At 37.6% G+C, this 20,704-nt stretch overlaps 1 protein-coding gene across 8 annotated transcripts in view; it reads left to right on the top strand.

The window, feature by feature from the left end:
- TRDN (triadin) overlaps window positions 1-20,704 on the top strand; it is a 227,863-nt gene that overhangs the window by 154,273 nt on the left and 52,886 nt on the right. For 6 of the 8 annotated variants that reach the window (XM_069010861.1, XM_069010857.1, XM_069010862.1 and 3 more), the window contains 6 exons: window positions 2,451-2,498; window positions 5,202-5,225; window positions 7,228-7,272; window positions 7,765-7,815; window positions 14,593-14,643; window positions 15,211-15,261. In XM_069010861.1, the coding sequence (XP_068866962.1) occupies window positions 2,451-2,498; window positions 5,202-5,225; window positions 7,228-7,272; window positions 7,765-7,815; window positions 14,593-14,643; window positions 15,211-15,261 (270 nt within the window). The remainder of the gene's footprint in view (window positions 1-2,450; window positions 2,499-5,201; window positions 5,226-7,227; window positions 7,273-7,764; window positions 7,816-14,592; window positions 14,644-15,210; window positions 15,262-20,704) is intronic. The other 2 variants (XM_069010858.1, XM_069010860.1) reach the window with 2 other exon arrangements.

Consider the following 20,704-nt stretch of genomic DNA (forward strand, 5'->3'; position numbering starts at 1 on the left):
TCCAGAAAAAATACTTTTATTCCATTAGTATTCTGGTTTTCAGAAGTTTTACAAACCGAAACTGCTTTCATTTTAGCTAAAAAAGGATAAGTATTCTTTGGAGAAAACAATAGTTCTCAATAACTCATTTAACTCTTGTCATAGCTGTTTTTGCAGCTTTAGATGCTAAAAATGTATTTTGGAATGCATATGGGACAGGTTTCTGGTTCCTCTTTTCATATATTTATTTCCATATTAGAATCAGCTTATTCTTCAAGATATTGCCCACTTCAGTAAGCATTTTAGAAGCACCATGATACTGATTTGTTCAGTGGCAGGGCTCTGTGCTCAGATTAATCTTGGCTTTCTGTGTCTAGCTCATGGTTAGTATAAGTAGTACAGCTGATATGGGCCCAGGTAACATGGAACTTAATAGCAGAGGCCTACAATAAATATTAAGGATCTTTGGCCCTCTTTGACTTTCTCTGTGTCCATGAACACCAATAAAAAATTAGGTACTTGGATAGAAATGAAATATTCACTTTTTTCTTTGAGGATCAAATCAGACATCCTTTCAGCCTAGACTTGATTTTCAGAAAAATTGAAGATTATCTTCAATAAAATAAGTTCCCTGAGGTAACTGAGGTGCAGAAGTGCCATATTTCACTGTTTACATGGAGCTTGCTCAAAAACACCTGCTCACATCACAAGGGAGTGATTGATGCCTGTGAGTGGGTTCATCCCACTCAATGTGAAGCAGTTCATCTACCCATGCCTGACATTTCATTGAATCTCAGATTCAGGGAATCTGGGAACAGATCATTCCTTTGGCCCCCAGCCCACCAGCAGACATTGAAGACGGTCCATAGCTTATTAACTGAGCTTATCTGCCTGAGCCATCGTGCCCAGCAGCTTCAGAATGCTCTTGAAGGGACGTCCTGGTGCTGCCCCTGGGGCCAGACTTGCAGTCCAGGCAGCAGGGAAGCAGTGAGCACACATGGAGGAAACTTCACAGGTCCTTTGAATTCCCTGACCTTCTCGGCATAAATAATGATAACAGAACATGGCCCTCAGAATTTACTTTGTCTCTAAAAGCCAAACTCTTAATTTTCATTTGTGATTTGTTGTAATAAAATGGCATGTTGAAATAACAAGCTGAGAGGTTGTTGTATGTGCTAATGACCCTGAAGAGCTGCAAAGACATTTTCTATACACATCAGATGTAAATTAATTTTCACTGTCCACTTTACATCCTGCCACTTCTGCTGATTGTTCTTTACTTTCAAACAAGACAATGACAGGGAAGCTGATTTTCTTAATGACACATTTTTCATCTCAAACACTGTAACAGGATAGCCTTTTAAATTAAAGCAAAGCTTCTTATTTAGCCTAATTGTTATAAAATGTGGCTACAAAAGCTTGGTTTCACAGAAGTGAAGTGTTGGAAGTGTTGTTTACAGCTAAACGTATGTTTATAGATTTACAAGATTTAACCTCAAATAATTCAATTAGATAAGAAATATACAGGTTGTCCTAAAGATATAATCTTGTACATCACCAAACCTGCAGAGTAAATTGTCATTAACTAGAAAAGAGACCCATATTTATGTGAGCAAAATCTAATAGTATCCCTTCCTGCACCACCTCTTCCTGGATAATTTAATCCTTAATGTGGAGCCTTGAACAAATGATCTCCATCCCTTGTCTCCCAAGATGTGTAAATGAATTTAGGAGCTGTGGTTGTAAATTTTGTGGATAAGTAACTGGATATGTCCATGCATCCTGACCTGGGCTGTTTCAGCTGCTTCCCCTGGTGTCAGTAAAGTTTAATGGCCCTGCTGCACAAGTGGTCCAATTCACACTTCTGCTTGACAGCAGAAATCTCACTATTCAGAAGGATTGAGTTAGATGTTGTAACATACAGTCCATCTGTGGCCTGCTACCCTCACTGAGAATAACCACATGCTTAAAACTGAGAATATGGGGCAATATTTTGCTGTGTAAGGGGTGCAGAGTGGGGGTTTCTGCTGGTGCAAACAGAAAACCATGCTTGCTTGGGGAACCCTCAGATGGCTGGGCAAGGTAAAGACCTGCTTGCTTTGCTCTCTTCCCCATTACAAAATATGGGCAGCAGTTTAGCCCCTCTTTCACCTGACACCTCAGAATCATTGAATGGTTTGGGTTAGAAGGGACCTAAAGATCATTAAGTTCCAAGCCCCCTGCACTGGGCAGCCCCACCTTCTGCTAGACCAGATCTACAATTTATTTTCTGAAAGAAAAAAACCCACTTTTTTCAGACAAATAAAAAATATCTATTATGTATTCTTATCTTGGTGGGGGGGGAAATCTCATGGTTGCAAATTTGAAATCTTTTGACTCAAAATAATATGTAAGCACTTAAGAAGAGCTTTTTCTGATGTAAAAACACTTCTGACTAGAAGTCTTACTTAAACCTTATCTTTTACTTGCAGCAGGACTTGAAAAAAAAGAAGGAAAAGCAAAGAAGGCAGCAGTGCAAGGTAAAAAGAAAACAAAACATGTTGGTGTTATCTCTTAAAAGACAATGGCACAGAAAAAAATAACCTCACATTCAGAGAGCCAGATGACTGCAATCTTTAAATCCATTCATTCACCAGTACTTTTTCAGAGCTTTGCTGTGTTTGTCAGAGCAACAGGGAATTTCCATTATAAAACTGGCTTTGTCCCACTTCCACAAAACTGCCACCCCGACAAAAAGCTTCAGGTAGACAGCTGCCCACTTCAGCTGAAATGTTTTATGCTGGAACTTAGTGTCCCACCAATGAGGCTTCCTGCCCCCCTAGCCTGGACAAGAGTCAGCCTTTGCTACTCAGTCTGAGAGTAACTTGCAATCAGGTAAAGAGGCAGAGGCTCCCTGAAGTCAGCTGAGATGCCCTTCTTGTCCCAGATGAAACCTCAGCCCCATGAAGAGTCACAAATGTCCACTGCAGAGAAACTCAAAACCCTTTGATACCAGGCCTTGTTGAAATTTTTCGCAAAAAGTTTAGGACTGGTATGGATAAGGCATGAGTGGGAATGTCTGAGTGGGAATGTCTGAGTGGGAATGTCTGAGTGGGAAGACCAGAAGAAAGACTGCAAGAGCCACATGTTGATGGCACATAGTTCAGAGGGACACTAAGTCTACATCCAGTATCCCAAGACAACCAGAGCAGAAATATCAAGGGGCAGTCTACACCAAGGTCAAAACAAAGCTTAAGCCACTGAGCAAACATAAAAAGAGAAGGATTGATGCCTTAAACCATCTAAAGATATGTCTTTTCCTATTAAATACATAAATACATTTAGATTTCTCCTTCCTCTTCTTCTTCTTGTTCTTCTTCTTCTTGTTCTTCTTCATATTATTATTATAATTATTATTATTATTATTATTAACAACTTTAGCATTATATCCTGCATACTTGCTTCTTGTACACTTGTTAAAAGCAATCCATTCTTTTTTAGGTTAGGAAGGAAGCAAAGTAAAAAAAGGTGTTATAAATACCCAAAGTTTATCAGCTCAGGCTTTCTTTATGTGATACACATCCTAGCAGCCTACCAAGGTGATTTTTGTATTTAGTCATGCTCAAATTGTCAGTTAGAGCCCTGATGATGAACTTGCCAGTAACCTTTAGAATAAGGTGTAAGGAATGTGTACTGAGGTAGCTTTGGTCAGTTGAGTTATTATCCCTTATTTTCTCGAGTTTCTCAGCTTCAGCTTTACTCAGCATTACTCAAGCCAGCACAAACACCCTGCAGCAGCTGTCAGCTGCTTGGTAGTTGTCATGGAAAACGTTATAATTAGGTGGGCCTTGGCCTAGATTTCAGTTATTGTTAGGCTGGGTATCTCCGCATAATTTTCCATTGCCACATAAGTGCTTCTCCAGACATCTGCACTGCTTCCCCTCTGCTTGGCTGTCTCATACAGCAATGAGGTGTGTGGTTGCTGTAAGATTTGTCCTTTCTACAATGTACCACCATTAGATGGGATTTTATCTGCCAAACATTTTAACTGTGCCATAAAGAGCACAGACTGAGCAGTACAAACTATGGTTTCACATGGTTGGCATGGAGCAGGGTTTTCTAAACCACAAGTTGTGATACCCAAGGAGCTCAAAAGGGGGGCAAACTGTTTCCCATGACAGCAGTCAGCAGCAGCAGCACTGTCTCCCCATGCCAACACTATCTAGTCTTTCCAAGTCAAAGGAATAAGAGCAACATGTAATGTCTGTCACAACTATTTCTGCAGCTACTTCCCAGCGCTGGCAGCTCAGTTCCTCTGATGCACAGAAGTGAGCACAAACACTTTCACATAGCAATTGCCTCAGCTTCTCGTTTCTGCACCCTATATGTATGGAGCTGCTGCGAACACATTGATCACTCAAAGACAAACAAGCCAAAAAAACTTTCTAGATGCTTATTGAGTATTACATGTACTTATATTACTCACAAAAGACCACTTTGCATCAGGATGCATTTCAAAAAGTAGAGGGATTCAGTCCTGGTCAAAACTGGGATTTACAACCTAAGAAAAACAGTATGAGACTTGCAGGAAAATCTGGGGTGTTGGAGGCTGGATTTGCTTAGCAATCAGGACATAACTTCATTGTTTCAAACAAATTTCTTAGTAATTATTGCAGCTTTGACCTCGTATCCCTACATCTGGGCTGAAAGGTTGTAGAAACATCTCAATTCATTGGTCTTTTATTAGTTGTAAAGCCAAATTACAGGTAACATTTTTAACTGTTAAAAGGTGAAGAAGAAAGCACATAGCTTTAACTCTTTGCCCTCTGTTTGAAAAATGTCATGAGCAGATGCCGGATGGTTGCCAGGAAGTCAATGCCTGCTACTGAGAATTAATATTTAAAAGAGATTATAAAAAGGTAAAATTTTTTTCTAGTGGTATCCAATAGTACTAAGAAAGGAGGCTTGCCATCAGTTAAAGAAGATCATATCAGACTAGGGGATTTCGTGCTTTTTTTGCACATATGCAAGGGGATAGGTGGGAACCATGAACTTTATTCACATATCCTGTCCAGAAGCAGTGGAGGTTCAAGATATATTTAGCACTTAGAGCCAACATGCATTTAAATAAATTTTCATTTGTTGATTGTATTAAAAATAATTTCCTATGTGAACACATATTCTAACATTTTCTTTTTCTTTTCTCTTTTTACTTTTGTTTCCCTCCCCTTCTCTTTCTTCAGATAAACCAAAGATGAAACAAGGAAGTAAGCTAGAGTTTTACTCATTAAACTAATATCTTCCACAACAGTTTGGGTAACTATATTCTTAATAATGGAGGTGAACAACAGCTATAATTTCTTACAGGCAGGCTTCTGAAAATAAAGGCTGTATGTCACGCATTAAATGACTTATTTTGGCTGGAGCTCTGTCTTCAAATGTCTTCGGTTTTTTGTAGACACTATTGCACTGAACATGAAATTTCTTGGGAATTTTTCATTATTCATAAGCACAGAAGAAAAAGGTTTTCAGTCTTTCCACTGAGTTTTATTTCTGTTCTCACAGTCTTCTGTGATTAACTTAATATTCAAAAATTGACATTGATTTCTTATTAGGACTATGAATAAGTCTGAATATGTCCACTGAATATGCCTCACAGATATCTGCAGTAAATTGTGTATTTTCTCACTTTGAAAATAAGTGACTGAAAAATAAATTGGTGAGTACAAAACTTGAAGGTCAAAGCAGGAGAGCAGGAGTAGCTTCTGAACCAGATGTCTGAGGTGTGAGTAATAGAAGAGACAGCTTTATTTGAATAAAATTGCATTTTTGACCTTGTTCAACAGATTTTTTTCCCAAGTCTTCTCTTTTAAAAGTTATATTGTATGGATGTATCTAGTATCACGTTTTTAGAAACATAATGTAGAAGGAGAAAAATAATGAAAGATTTATCTCTTGACATCAGTCCCAACAGAAGACGACTTTCAATGTCAACCACAAATTAAGTTTTTCCACTTGATGGCTATTTCTACCATAAGTAAAAATTATTATTTCTGGGTTGTTTCAATTCAGATTTCCTAGGATCTCAATTTGTCTTAGAGACAAATACTAAACCATGAACAAGAAGCTTTATTGATATCATGATAAACTGCTACTGGACACAGTCCATGCTTTTATAATGAAAGAGAATTTGTGAACTGTGGGTCACTAAGGCAGTAAACAATTATCACAAAAACTACCCATTGTAGCTTATATAAGTTTCATATCTATCTCCTAAACACAACTTCCATCTCCTAAACACAAACTCTTCATCAGGAGTGTTGACTTCTTATTCTATGTGTAGAAACCAAAAGGGTCTTCTAACAGTTTTGTTTAATATCTTCCGGCACTGAATTGCTGCCAAGTTTTTCAAGAGAAGGAATTTTTTTCTACATGTGTGACGGAGAACCTAGTATTTTTTAGCATTTCTCAGATGACATGCATAAAACAGTTTAACCAGCAGTCAAATGGCTAAAATGTAAGAAGTCAAAATCCAAGTCTTTGATCTTTTGAATAGACTGTGTTGGGACAGTCTTATCTGCCTTTTTATTTTTTTGGTGGAAAGATTTGGAGACCTTTCATCAGTCCAGAATAATGACTTTGTCTGAAATAGAATTCTGGTTTTCTGTCTGGTGCAGCTCACTTCTTATGCCTTCCTCGGGGGACTGCTCTTCCTTGAGAGTATTCACCAAGGCTGGTGTGGCCCAGCCATCTTATCTACATGTCTGCAGGCAGAATAAAAGCAACTCTTTGCCCCCCTATTTGTCACTGCTATGTTGCTCACTCACTTTGATCAGCATCTGGCCTTTAGAAAAGAATAGATCCAAAAAGAAGACCCTTGGCCTTGCTCAGCAAGAATGGGCAATCCCAGATGAAGGAAGTAGGCCACAGTCAGGTCCAATGAGTAAAATTTGGCAAAGCATCAGTTTTGACCTTTCTGGTTAAGAACACTGAAAAACTGTCCTTGTCTCGTATTAAGTTGAAGTTTGCAAATTTTATAGGTCTCACAGTTAAATCTATAAAACACATTTTGTGGACTGAATTTTCTGAATGAAAACCAGTGAATTCTGTACAAATCTCCCAATAACTCAATTTTTAGCCATTTTTTCCAATATATAGTTTTATTCTCTTGATCTATATGCTTCATTCTCCCCTATGGTTAAATCTCATCCTTTCACTCAGTTGTGGTTTCTGACTGTCATTTTATTGGTGGGAGTAATTCTTTTACAGATCCTGGAAGAGAGAAAGAACTGAAACCTCCAGCTGCCATGAAAGGTAAAGGTAACATGGAAAGACAAATCTGTATATAACTCTAAGATCTATGTGCATAAAAAAAATCTTGGAATGCATTGCCGTTTTGTTTTTTAAAGTATGATTTAGTTAGGAATTCATAACCATAATACTGTTTCAGTAAATTTACTATGAAGCTTAATTGTCATTACCTGAATTAGTGCAAAGAGAGCCCTGGTAACCCTTGTTATGAAAACTTAGACGAATAAACTCAGAATTTAGGAACACTTGTTAACATTTATTATAAGCTGCAAAGCGAAATAAATTTTGAGTGATCTTTGTCCTTTCATCAAATTTAAGAAAATTTATGGTTTCACTTTGTGAGCATGCTAAAACTGAAAATTAGTTTTGTGCTACACATTTAATTGCTATCTTGTGTCAGAAACCACCAATTATTCATTCAGTCATTATCCTAGAGGTGTTAGATGTTAACCATTTAACATTCTGGCCTGAAGATTAATAAATTATTTTTTACAGAACACATTAAAGAAAAGGAAGGAAAGAATCCTACATTTTTAAAAGAAAAAGGTAAGAACATAAAATATAGAACTTGCTAAAACCACACAAAGTATAATGAAGATGCTAATTTTTCAACACTCATTACGAGTCTTTCCCATTATAAATCTTAACCAATCAAACTTTAATTAGTTAAAATATTCTACAGAATTTATAGTATTAAAAAGGCAGGGAGGTGGGAACATAAATAGATTATATTGATCCAATTAAAATTCAGAGTTCTCAAAATTAATTAAATCAGTATCATAAACCACTCTGTGTAATAGAGTAAAAGAACCTTGCAAAGAAGGCCTGAAGAATGCCAAGTCTTTAATAGGGGCCAATTAAGCAATTCTGAACTGAATCATTTCATAAATATGTGAACGTAATGGGATAAAGTAAGGTTTATGAGCACATGAGTGGGAAACATGCTTTCTGTGCTCTGTAAAAGTGCTAGCTAAAACCCCACAGCTTCATCCAGTCAACCATCTGCAACATGAGAGATGGTCTGAATCTTTCTTGTATCCCTCATCTTTTTTTTTTTTTTTGTTAATTTGTTCAGGGTAGATGGTTAACTCAGTTAATTTCCTTTCATCAGTTGTTTTGCCAGGTGCTTTTTACACACCTTATTTCTTCCCTCCTTTCTAGAAATAACTTTATTTGGAAGAAGTTACTTATGGATAAGTCTTATTTGACATCTTCAGAATAAAAAGATCTACCATATATAGTCAAATTAATATTTATTCTGTAACTGTTATAAGCCTTTAGATAGATATGGTCTGCAACGTATAGATTTTAGTCTATAACTATTTCAAGTTACAGTTATTTTATGCTATTTCAAAGAAAGAACAGAATAAAGAGCTCAATTCAAGGAGTATTGAAAGATGACAAAAACATCTAAAACAAAGGAGGAGTAATCTTATTGTTAGACATATTTTCAAAATCCTAGAAGCTATGTTCACTCACTCACTTCTTTATTCCAAAGATTAAATTATCACAAACTGCAAATTCTATGGTGCATGTATTGTTCTTCTGTGTATGTTCTACTCCTAATGTACACATGCCCCATTTACACAAGCTTAGTTATCTGGACCAGAACTGTATAGCCAACCTCTCTGGAGTCCTGTGGCCCTCTCCACAGACTGCCTGTAATCTGTGTCTGCCTGATGGTGTCGTGCTGGAAAATTAGAAGAGGCACTTGAGTGACAGCTCTGCCCCCTCTTTCCTTGCATGGAGCACATATGTTCAGCCTGCTGCTCCTTTCAAAAGATTACAAGGAGGTAGGGAGAGGAGAAAAAAAAGAGAGAAGACCCAAAACTTTTTTCTCTTTGATAAGAGCTTCTTTAGAGCAAATGAAAGGTGGTTTGCCAGCCCTGAACAAGTTTCCATAATGTGTCCTTTGTTGAGTGTGGCCCCAGCACGAGTGTCCTGGGCTCATGTTTAATATATCAACTTCAATTACTCAGTTATTAACAGGTCCTTTTAACATGACAAAGGACGTTAGACATCCTCCACCCAACCTTCAGAAAGGAGCAGGCAGGAATTTCTTTTAAATGTCAATACAGCTGAAAACTTGCTGCTGAATATATCTGTAAAGATATCACAGGCTCCTGAGCCCCTGCAGTCCAGACCTCCTGAGTCTGTCCCTCAGATCCTGAGAGATCTTGCTGATGCAGCCATCACTGTTTCCCATAATAGGAATCAAACATGCATAGTTCTGTGCCTGTGCCTAAAAATGAGAGTGCTGATCACTGAGCTGTATAGCTCAGTTCAAAATATATCAGCAAAAATACTATAAGGAGAACTTATAAAGCTGTGGGGAGAAACTTGTAGAAATCTTGGTGCTTTTCTGAGATGTGTATTTTCTTATTGCATTATGGATTACTCTGCTGCATAAACATATATTTAGCACTACTTGTCCCCTATTTCAATCATATTTGCCCAAACTGTGGTTCATAAATGAATCAAAGCCTATTTGCATGCCATTCCTCCCCCTCTCCATCACCTCTTCAAGCCTCATCTGTAGGCATCTGAAAAGGTTATTGACAAGGTCACTGGGGACTTCTTTTTACTTTTTGCAATTTGGTGTTTTGCAATTTGTTTCTTAAAGTGGATCTTTCTGGAAAATACAAATATATCAAAGGACATAGGAAAGTAAGGATTTTTAAGACTGCATATACTTCCTAATTATGTATCTTGGGAGTTTGTTGCCAGTCATGTAAACTAAATAAAGGAACACTTCTAGGTGAAGTGTTAAATACTTGTGGCGCTTAATGTGTGCCTGGCACCTTATGCAAAAAAAGTGGTATCATCACACCTCATTCCCTTTGAAGGATGGGCTAAGTTTGAATGAACAAGGATGATGTCCAGACCAAAAACCTTATCCTAAAGCAGGCTATTTTTCATAAACTGAAGCATAGCGGTTTTATTTAAAGCAGAAACAGGAAAAACAAATCCCTGAATTTGGAATTGTTGCTGGGATACTCTATAGATCATAACCCTACAAAGTTACTTTATTTATTTTATGAGGTGAATAAAATGTCTTCAGTCTTGGAGCCTAATTTTATTGCCAGTAATTAAAAAGAACACTGGAATAATATGTTTTCCACTTCCTAGTGATAAAGGACATCTCAAGACTCTGTCTGAATTTATAACTGTCTTTTCAGCTCTTCCCTGCAGTAAAGAAGCCCATTTATACTAATGAATATAAATGCTGATTTTCTGTTGACATAAGCATATTCAAATAACTTGAGGCCAATGAAACTCTAAGGTACAATTTGCCACGTGGTTATTGGGTAGGTATCTTACCCAGCTAACCAGAGTAGAAGCTCATTTGTCCAGAGGGTGCAACAGTGGCACTACAAGTTCATAATATTTCATATATAACTCTTCATTGAATTTTTTCTAAGAAATTTGGATTATGCTGAGTTATTAAATTGACAGCATTTGTCCTGTATAGATAATGCAAATTCATTCTCACCCTATGTTCCATGATTTTCCAAACAAATGCTCCTTTTCCTTCCTCTTTGCTTTTGCCATGTTTTGGGATGTCTTTGAATATTTTCTTATTGAGCTATGTGTGGATAATAAAGCTATTTGTTTTTATGCATGGATTGATAGGAGAAATAAGTCAGTAGTGTGTATTTCTTTCTTGCCATATATGTTATAGCATGCTGTCATTAAAGAAACAAATGAGCTGATTTGCACTTGTTATGCAATACTTGTGTTTCCTTTAAAACAAAAGTAACATGAAATAGTATCTTGCCTGTAGCATTTTTTTATTTTAACTTATAAAATACTTCTTTTTTTTCTTTAAAAATTGAAAGTTATACTGTGAGCAGTAGCAGTTTACATTTCCATCTATTTCCATTTATTTGTCATTGTCATTTGCATGAGAGCTATATCTTTTACCCTGAGAATATTACACACTGCTGCTGCTTCATCATTCTGTACCATCTTCCGAACCCAGCCCAGCTTCACCCCTGGAGTAGAATGCAGGAGGAAAGCAGTATGGTGAAAGCTGGCTTTAAGCCAGCTTTATGTTTTTCCCCTTCTGGGACCAGCAAGAAAGTGGTCAGTTGAGAGCAGAAGTTTGAAAAGTCCTCAGTGAGTGCCTGTTTAAACCTCTGAAAATTAAAACCTGATCCCTGGGAGAAAAGCAGAACTGGTGATCTCAATATCCTTGGCTCAGAGGGTAGGGAAGTGTGTGCACTGTCTAAAGTGTCCTGTGCTGAGAGCTGCATCCAAAAGTTCTGAGTCAAAAGTGCTGAAGCTGCTTTAGGAGCTGCACATTGTAGGAAATCTGAGGGAGATCTGCTACATGGATGGCAAGAAAACCCTCATAGGCATATGGCACCAAACCTGCAAGGCCTCAGGTTTGCGTCTGTGGCTGCAAGAGTGGCTGCTGATCACTGAGATCACCAGTGTGCCCAGAGTAAAGTGGTCAAGTTGGGCAGCTGTTGTCTCAAGGATTTTTATAAAGTCAACATAGAGGCTACTTCAAAGGATTTCAGGCTTCACCCTGGAAGTTTCCTCTCAGTCCCCTGAGGAAGAGTCCACCTGCTGCTGTGAAGATCAGGCTCCTAATTTCGTAACATACCCCTGCGCAGTGTGGTTTCTCCACCAACTTCAGCCATCCTGGAAGTGAACTTTTTCTGTTACAACTCACACTTAAATCCAGATGGATAAGTGGGATTGCTTCCTGGTACCATGGCAGCCAGGAGGATGTTCAGAGTTAAAATTATTTTGTAAAGGATCTTCTTTTAGCTTTTTCTGTTTTTCTGAAGATTTGGTTTGCTTTCATTTGGAATAAATGGCATGGTTTTTTCTAGATGCTTAGGTGTTATATCCTGTCAGATGGAATGCAACTGGGTTTATTTAGCATTCTGCAGGCTGTGATATTCTCTCACTCAAACCACATACATTCATAAGCCTATAAAATTATTTCCTCACTTTGGAAAAAACTATTTTCTCCTAATTTCCCTGATAAATGCACAAGATGTCAAGAGACTGTTGCTTGAAAAAAAATATTTAAGCATTAGTTGTTTACACAACACGCTGTATGCTTTTCTTCTGCTTGCTGACCCTGAATGCATATTCCCTGGAGGGCTGAGGCAAAAGATATATTCTTCAGACAAACAGAGAAAGCAGAAACAGTCTTCATGAAGTGTTGGATAAGACCCTAAGAATTTCTAATCCTGTGTAATTGCTTGCATTTTCCCCATCTCCTTTCAACTCTTCTATGAGGTCTCTAGAGACAGTCATCAACAGCAATTTCTATTTTTGCTTTTGCTACTATTATTATTGCACCTTAAAAATATGATATAGTCACTAGAGAGGATGTAAAGAGAGGTCAAGGTTGAACCCATTTACGTTCACATTTTTAGTCTTAGTTTTTAAATATTTCTTGAGTATTCTTTTAAGTGTAGAAGGGCACTCCTGTCTTCGAAGTCTCAGAAACATAATTATCTCCCTCCCTTTTTTTGGGAAAAAATCCAAAGAATCCAGAAAGCTTAAAAGGTAGGTGAAGAAGCTAAGAAACACAGATCTGAACATCGGAACTGTTTTTCAGTCTAGAAACAGCTCTTGAGTAGGAATATAGTAGTGCAGAAAACCAAACCCATCCTTGTTCCTGTTTAGATTATTTTAGTCATGATATTGTTTTTAATAATATTTGTGCTGTACAGATCCCGCTAGGATCCCTAGAAATCATTTGGGCTTATTTTAAACGTGGATATTTGAATTTGCGTCTTGGTAGAAACAGTAGAATTTATTTTTATACAACTTTCGGATGTTAGTCTATCAAAAATGAGTTGTCTAAATCCCATAGTGAGAACATTACTGAAGGGAAGTAGACTAAATCTGGTCTATGTGGCCATATCTCAGAAATGTGGGTGTCTGAGAATGAAACTGGCTGAGGCTACTGACGGATCAAGGTGTTTGATGGTGACTGATATGTCAAGATTTTTTCTTAATTTGTTGGCAACATGGGCACATACATCTCTGCCCCTAATCTTTTCAGATGAAGGACCACTGCTAGCTGTTCACACAGGGGTCATGGATTGCTTGATAGCATCTATTTGGAGAAAACCTTATTTGTTGCAATGCGATGTGCATTGAACACTCTCTCTCTGGAGAGTACTGAAACAGCTGAAAAATTTAAAGGAACCAGCAAAGGCTATCAGAACTGTGCCTGGTTCCTGAGCTGGAACAGCACACCTGAAGTCCAAATTGTTACCAAGTCCCATTTTTTTGGGAGCTGGAGATATTCAATGCAGTCCAGTTTATGGCTGCTGAATAGATATAGAGCAAAGTGATACACTTCTGTGAGGAATGTATTATTTGTGAAAATTCTAGGAAATGAAGTCAGGACACCATTTGTGGCTGAGAGTTCTCCTCTATGCCACTGCTGTCAGTTCCTGTGTCTCACCCGGGCACCACAAGATGATAGTTTTCCTTTATTTGGGTTTAGCTAACTCCTGGAGGACTGGGGGGCTCTTGGGGGGCTTAGTTGGTTGGTTGGCTTGGTTTTTATGTCCTTGGGTAACTGCCTTGTCAGTTACTAGAAAGGGAGAACTAAAATAGCAGGGGTTTTTTTCTCATCTCTTTTAATACTTTGTCATAGACTGCAGAAAAAAAATTAAAGATACAATTAAGTCCTTGGACTATTCATTTTGACATAAAATATATGAATGTACATTTGAAGGATGAGCACTGCTCTTCTTTTATAGCCAGTGTGCCTGTGATTTTAAAAGGTTATATATATGCAGGAAGTGAAATTCTGTTCACAGGCAATACCCATATGGTTTCTTTGATATTAAAAGAATGATGGAGTCCTGAATGAGTAGCTGGTCCTTTTGTCACTCCTGACAAAAAAAACCCCTCCCACTTACCTTTATCAGCAGCCTCTGGCTTTCAAGACCAGTATTCCTAATATTTCAATTGTATCAATATAGATTAATTTTTTATTGGGGTTCAGCAAAAGAAAAAGTCATTGATGCCAACTGCTCTATAGAATTTCTTTTGTGTTTGTAAGTAATTCTTCATTGCCTGATTGAGAGAGGGCTCCACAGTTTCCTCAAAATGTGAAGAAATTAATGACATATTGAAGGCTTATTATTTTGCATATCCAAGACTAGAAAGATGAATGGATGACCTTGTTTTTTTGTCCTGTTCTTTATTTCCGTGCTGTTAAATCCATTTAATTATCACATCTCTTTTGCTCTTCACATATCAAATTGTTTGACTTGCTTTCTTTTCAAGTGTCATCTTATTTCCCTAACCTGACTTGTGATAAATGTTTCTTTCTAGAGACTGGTAAAAGAAAAGATGTGAAGCCTCCAGCAGCCTTAAAGGAAAAAGGTAATGTCTTATCATTATGTGGCTGGAAAATAACAAGTCTTCTGCTGGTATCTCAGTGCAGTTTCAATATATTTTGAATTACAGGCAGTTGGTGAAAAGGGACTAAACTTAGATTCTTCTCATTTAATAGATCTGATATATTGAAAGGAGCAGTGTCTGACATGATTTAGAAATAATAAAGTTGTAACCCTTTTTATTGTAGTGTTCTTTAAGTGCTGTCTGACCCGCACAGCCAATATTTCAGTGGGAGTGCTAGCCTGTTCTGAGCGAATTAGTAACAGAGCTGCTACCTGCACATGACAGGCTGAAATGATAGGCTGCACAGGAATGAGTGCATAGTTTGACCTGCAGAAACTCTGACAACTAATTTAGTGGGAATTATTTTTGGTTTATTTTCAACCTTTGTGCCATTTATTGACTTAAATAGAAATTCTAATTCTTAACACATCTCTTTTACATATTTTGTTGATCTGCTGTTATGCACTTTTGTTACAGTACTAATGAGCACAGTGTATGTTTGTGTTGCTAACTTTCTCCTTTCATTTTTGTGTTTAATTTCTTTTTCAGACTCTTCAAAACGAAAAGAAATTAAAGCTTCAACTAATCCTAAGGAAAAAGGTAACAATCCCAAGTTGAACTGAGCCTTAGCATAAGATTCAGTTGAAAAAATAAATCCATTATGTAAGGATTCACAAATTAAATCCTAGTTTCTTTGGTTAACTTTACTAAATATCCTTGAATGGCATCCTTCGCTGTGCGATATTCTTTTTATCTGGCTGAACAAATGACAGGTGCATATGGGGATATACAAGCAAGTTGTAGCAGTGGTATTTTATAGACTCTAAGGTCAAAAGGACTCATTTCCTTTTTTTATTGATTTTGTCTCATTTTTTCTATGTAAATTAGTCATTTCAGATTGCATTTTATTTCTTCTACATAGTATTTGATTGCATTTTCTCTCTCTTCTTATATTGATATATCAGCACTAGCTATCAAATAAAAATCAATTACAATTTATAGCATCTCTCAAATACTAGGCATTTTTAGGCATTCTTAAGTAATTATAATTAACCAACTATGTTCAGGTTTATTTATTCATATCAACTACATTCAAACAAAAGTTAGTTTCACTTTTACCCTATTTGCGTATGGGTTAAATGCTACTTTTTCATTACAAAACAATCTCTCAGGTTAAATGTGTAAATAATTTAACGTGGATAAAAATACGTAATATCTTGTTAGCTAATAACAGTCATTTGAGTCATGGGAATGTAGTAGTCAATCTTAAAACCTTCCAGTTAGTTTTGAAAACTGTTTCAGATAATTGAATAATACTGCTTCCTGTTTTTAGATTTTCCCTAAGGAATACTAGAAATAATGAGGCAATATTTTCTCTGACAAAGTTATAAAAGACAGCATTTTCAAGTTTTTAAGTGCAGCTGTTTCACACACTGTATAGCAGAATAGCAGAAATCAGCTATTACTTTGCACAGTTGTATCATTCTGAACCAAAGTAAAAGCTTAAGTGCTGCCAGAAAAAAGTGCTATTGAGAGCAGCCCTATCAAGATGGACTTGGGGCTGCTGGTGAATGAGAGGCTGGAAATGAGCCATCAATATACTCTTGCAGACAAGAAAGCCAATTGTATCCTGGGCTGCATCCAAAACAGCACAGCCAGCAGGTCACAGGGAAGGGATTCTTTCCCTCTACTCTGCTCTGGTGAGATCACACCTGGAGTGCCGCATCCAGCTCTGGGGTCCCCAGCAGAGAAAGAACGTGGACCTGTTGGAGCAAGTCCAGAGGGAGCCACCAAGATAATCAGATGGATGGAGCACCTCTCTTATGAGGAAAGGCTGAGAGAACTGGGAATGTTCAGCCTGGAGAAGAGATGGCTTTGGCCTGACCTAATTGCAGGCCTTATAGTACCTGAAGGGAGCCTACAAGGAAGATGGAGTGAGACTATTTACAAGAGCATGCAGTGACAGGACAAGGGGGAATGGCTTCAAACTGAAAGAGAGTTAAGTTTAGATTAGAAATTGAAAGAATTTTTTTACTGTGAGGGTGGTGAATAGATTGCCCAGAAGTTGTGGATCCATCCCTGGAAATGTTCGAGGCCAGATTGGTTGGGGGTCTGAGCAATGTGGCCTAGTTGAAGGTGTCCCTGCTGCCATGGGAGGGGTGTTGGAACTAGCTTATCTTTAAGGTTTCTTCCAACAAAAACCATTCTATGATTCTGTGAAAATGAACTAGGGCTTAAATAGTCTGAAACTCCTCGTCATAGTCACAGTAGTCAAACGGAATTGTCAGTTCAAGGTCAAGGGCAGTAGAAAAATAGGGACACATTATTATACCATTCCATTTAGTTTGCTTTAGTCAACAGGGAGCAACAACCCTTCACAGAAAGACTTGGCAAGCATTGAAAGAGGCCATCCAGAGAAGTGGTAGAGTCATAATTCCTAGAAGTATTAAAAGAAAAATTATGGATATGGTATTTGAGGGTATGGTTTAGCAGTAAAAATGGTGGTGGTGCTAGGCTGACACTTGGACTTGATCTTCAAGGTGTTTTACAACTTTAATTCTATGATTCCAAGTGTGGGCGGCCTTTTGCATATTGATTATTGGTTTAATAGAACTTGTTTTTTATTTTAAGCTTGAGGCAAGCAAGGCCTATGGTCTTCCTGCTAGGTTCTTGCAAACATGTCTATGAAACATAGTTAGGCTAATGAGGAATTGAACATTAATTAGACCCTTAAGTATTTAACTATTGAGCTTACCATTGAGCTTCTTCTCTAATTCTTCTCATAAGTACTTCTGGATGGAAGATTGATTTAGTTAAATTTAAGTAATAATGAAAATAAAATGCTATTTACTTCAAAAGATCAAGTATTGTAGAGAAGAAATACATGTCTGTGAAAGTGTTTTAATTGCAATGCTAATGAATTAGCTTCAGTGAAGTGTCAAACACCCACCCAACTATACAAAGAATAAGTATTTAAAAAGGACTTCATTAACTCAGTTTGATCAGACAGTGAAACAACTGGTGAATAACAGCTCCTGTCAAGTTCCAAAACTGAATTATTTCAAGAAAGGACATGTTTAATTAAACACTGTAGAATTTCACTGGCTGCACATGAAGTGGTTCATGCTTGGTATATTTGAAAAGGAAAGTTAGTACCCAGAACTTTTAACTCTAGTATCTCACTTTTCTTTACAGTAAATTAAGTCTTCTTCCTGTAGTAGCTGATAGAACATATGTAAGATTTTTCTTATGTTTTAGCAGTAAAAAATACATGCTATGTTCGGAAAGGAACTTTCACGTCATGCAGATTTTTTCTATATGGCCTAACTTTTCTAACCTACAGATTAAAACACTGTAAGAAATGTAAAAGTCTGTATTGTTGTGTTGTCTTACAGTCTTATAGTTTCCTGCTTGTCAAAACGCAAGAGTGAAGATTTGAATGTTTAGTGTGAACTATGCTGAGTTTAACTCCACTGATGTACAAGGTCACGTTAGAGACACCTATGATTGTTCTGTTAAAGAAGCTTGGGTGAAGTCTGAACTTGAATTGATTGGTTTTATAGTAACAGCAGGATATCTGGATGAGCAATGCCATCATCTAGTGGAGTTTAATAGCGCTGAGTTTGCACAGCCTTTACCAGCTTTCCAAGTGAGATAAGTACCACCCACTTCAGTTATTCCTAATGGATTGTGTACAACCTTTGATGTCATCAGTGAATGTACTTGATGCCTTGCACAGCTCACTGAGGACAAATGATATCTCACACCTGAGACAGCATTTCTCTTTGACTCTAGATAACTCTATAAGAACTTAAAATATTTGGATTAGATGCTGTCAGACACACAATTAGGACAACTGTGTATCTTAGTTCTGCCCTGTGAGCAGGACTACAGATCCTGCAAGATCCCTGAAGCAGGACTGCGACAGAAAAGTTGAGTAGCAAAGTTGAGCTTGAGTGGGACGATCTCAGGTTGCATACTCTTGCATAGTGACACCACTTTTGTGTCAACAATAGGTTTCAGTAATTTGCTAGTCATCAAAGTTCGTGACACAGCAAATCTTACACAATCTTCCTTTGAAGGGAGTTCAACTCAGTGGTTGCAGGTTTTTAAAAGTTGTTTCTGTCTTTTTTGTTTCCTGTGACAGATATGCTATTTCTTAGCTTCTGGGATTCATACAAGTGCAACATTTCCAAAAGCAAATACAACTAACTCAGTGACACTGAATATCCACGACAAGACATTGACATTTTGTCAGAAGAGTGTAACTCCAATGTGTAAAGTGGCTTTAAGCATTCATGTGGGATGCTGCGCATCACTAACCCTCTCTTTCTTAACAATGATAAGTGACATGTCGCATACACCAAGCAGACAGTTTGAGAAAAGCCTCTCTGAGGAAAAGTATTCCAGAAATTTTGTGGCCATTGCCCTGTAACCAAGTGTGAGCAGGAGGTCACCTTTATGAGCACTTTTTTTTAGCCAACTGAGAGTACATGGGGTGCTTCCTCAGAAGACATCTCAGGTTAAACTAGCCAACCAAAAATGCCTTGAGAAATAGCAGTGTTTTGATTAGCACTTGCTACTTTACAGAAATCTGTCAAGTCCAGTGTAAATTGCAGTCACAGAAGTGGCCTCAGTGTAACCCCTTTGTTATGATAAATACATTTCTGAAATGTGAAAATCAAATTCACACAAGCTCAATGTAGAACTATAATAGAAAATCCTGAATAATAGAGAACTAAAATTAAGGTAGATATATTTGGTATACAAAAATTCCAATATCAGTCTGTTCAGATGGCCCACCCATTACAGAACATCCTTGTTTCACATTGTCAGTAAGAAACACTTCAAGAAAATACCAGAGGTTTAAAATTCAGGCCAAGATAATGACACATATATAACCAAGACTGAGTCATAACAGCAGGTATTAAATTTCCATTTTAAGTCCACACTTCTCTGTAAAAATTCTTCAGTAGACATTAGAAAATAAGAGAAAAATAACAGAATGTTATGTATGTAACATACATAATGTGAATGAATATAATTTTAGAAAAGAAAGGAGTTAAATTTTTAATTCCAAAAAGTAGGTTACATAAAGATGAGGTATGTTTTATGGCAAACTACAACCTATGAAGTTGTCCTCATGGCTTGATACTTTATCTTTTTATTACTTTTTCTTAAGGAAGATATTCAAGCTGAATAAGTAACATCTGCATATGCATGTAGAAATATACTCTTGGTAGTGAAAACAGGTTTGTAAATGAAAGTATGTCTACAGACATTTCAGGTATTCCCTGGAGTTAGGGACTGCTACATGCTGGTGCACCCAGAACTCCGTAATAGCATCCTGAAAGTCCTCTGAATCACAAAATCACAGACTGGTTTATGCTGGAAAAGACCTCCAAGATTATTGAGTCCAACCTTAGACATAACACCACATTGTCAACTAGACCATGGCACTAAGAACCATGTCCAGTTGTTTCTTGAACACCTCCAGGGATGGTGACTCCAGTGCCCTGGGAAGTCCATTCTAATGCTTAGTAACCTGTCCTGTGAGGAATTCCTCCTGATGTCCAATCTGAACGTCCCCCAGTGACAGCTTGAGGCTATGTCCTCTTCTCCTGTCACTGGTTGCCTGGGAGAAGAGACCAACCCCCCACCTCATTACAACCTCCTTTCAGGCAGTTGTAGGGAGCAGTAAGGTCTCTCCTTAGTCTCCTTTTCTCCAGGCTAAACAACCCCAGCTCCCTTAGCCACTCCTCATAGGACTTGTCCTCCAGACCCTTCACCAGCTTCGTTGCCCTTCTCTGGACACACTCCAGCACTCTGGTATCCTCCTTGAAGTGAGGGACCCAGAAATGACTCTAACTTTTTATTTTTGCATGTTTATGCAACAAATTAAAATTCTTGATGCACAATATTATAGTTTCATATATTATTTTAGATCAGAAACAAGGATTCTCTCTGACTGGGACAATGTGCTTCTCATAAGCTGACAGAACCAGGTTTATTCTGTTTTATTGCCAATTTCTCATAGATTCAT

This window comes from Aphelocoma coerulescens, chromosome 3 (genome assembly GCF_041296385.1).
Source record: "Aphelocoma coerulescens isolate FSJ_1873_10779 chromosome 3, UR_Acoe_1.0, whole genome shotgun sequence".
Classification (NCBI taxonomy): Eukaryota; Metazoa; Chordata; class Aves; order Passeriformes; family Corvidae; genus Aphelocoma; species Aphelocoma coerulescens.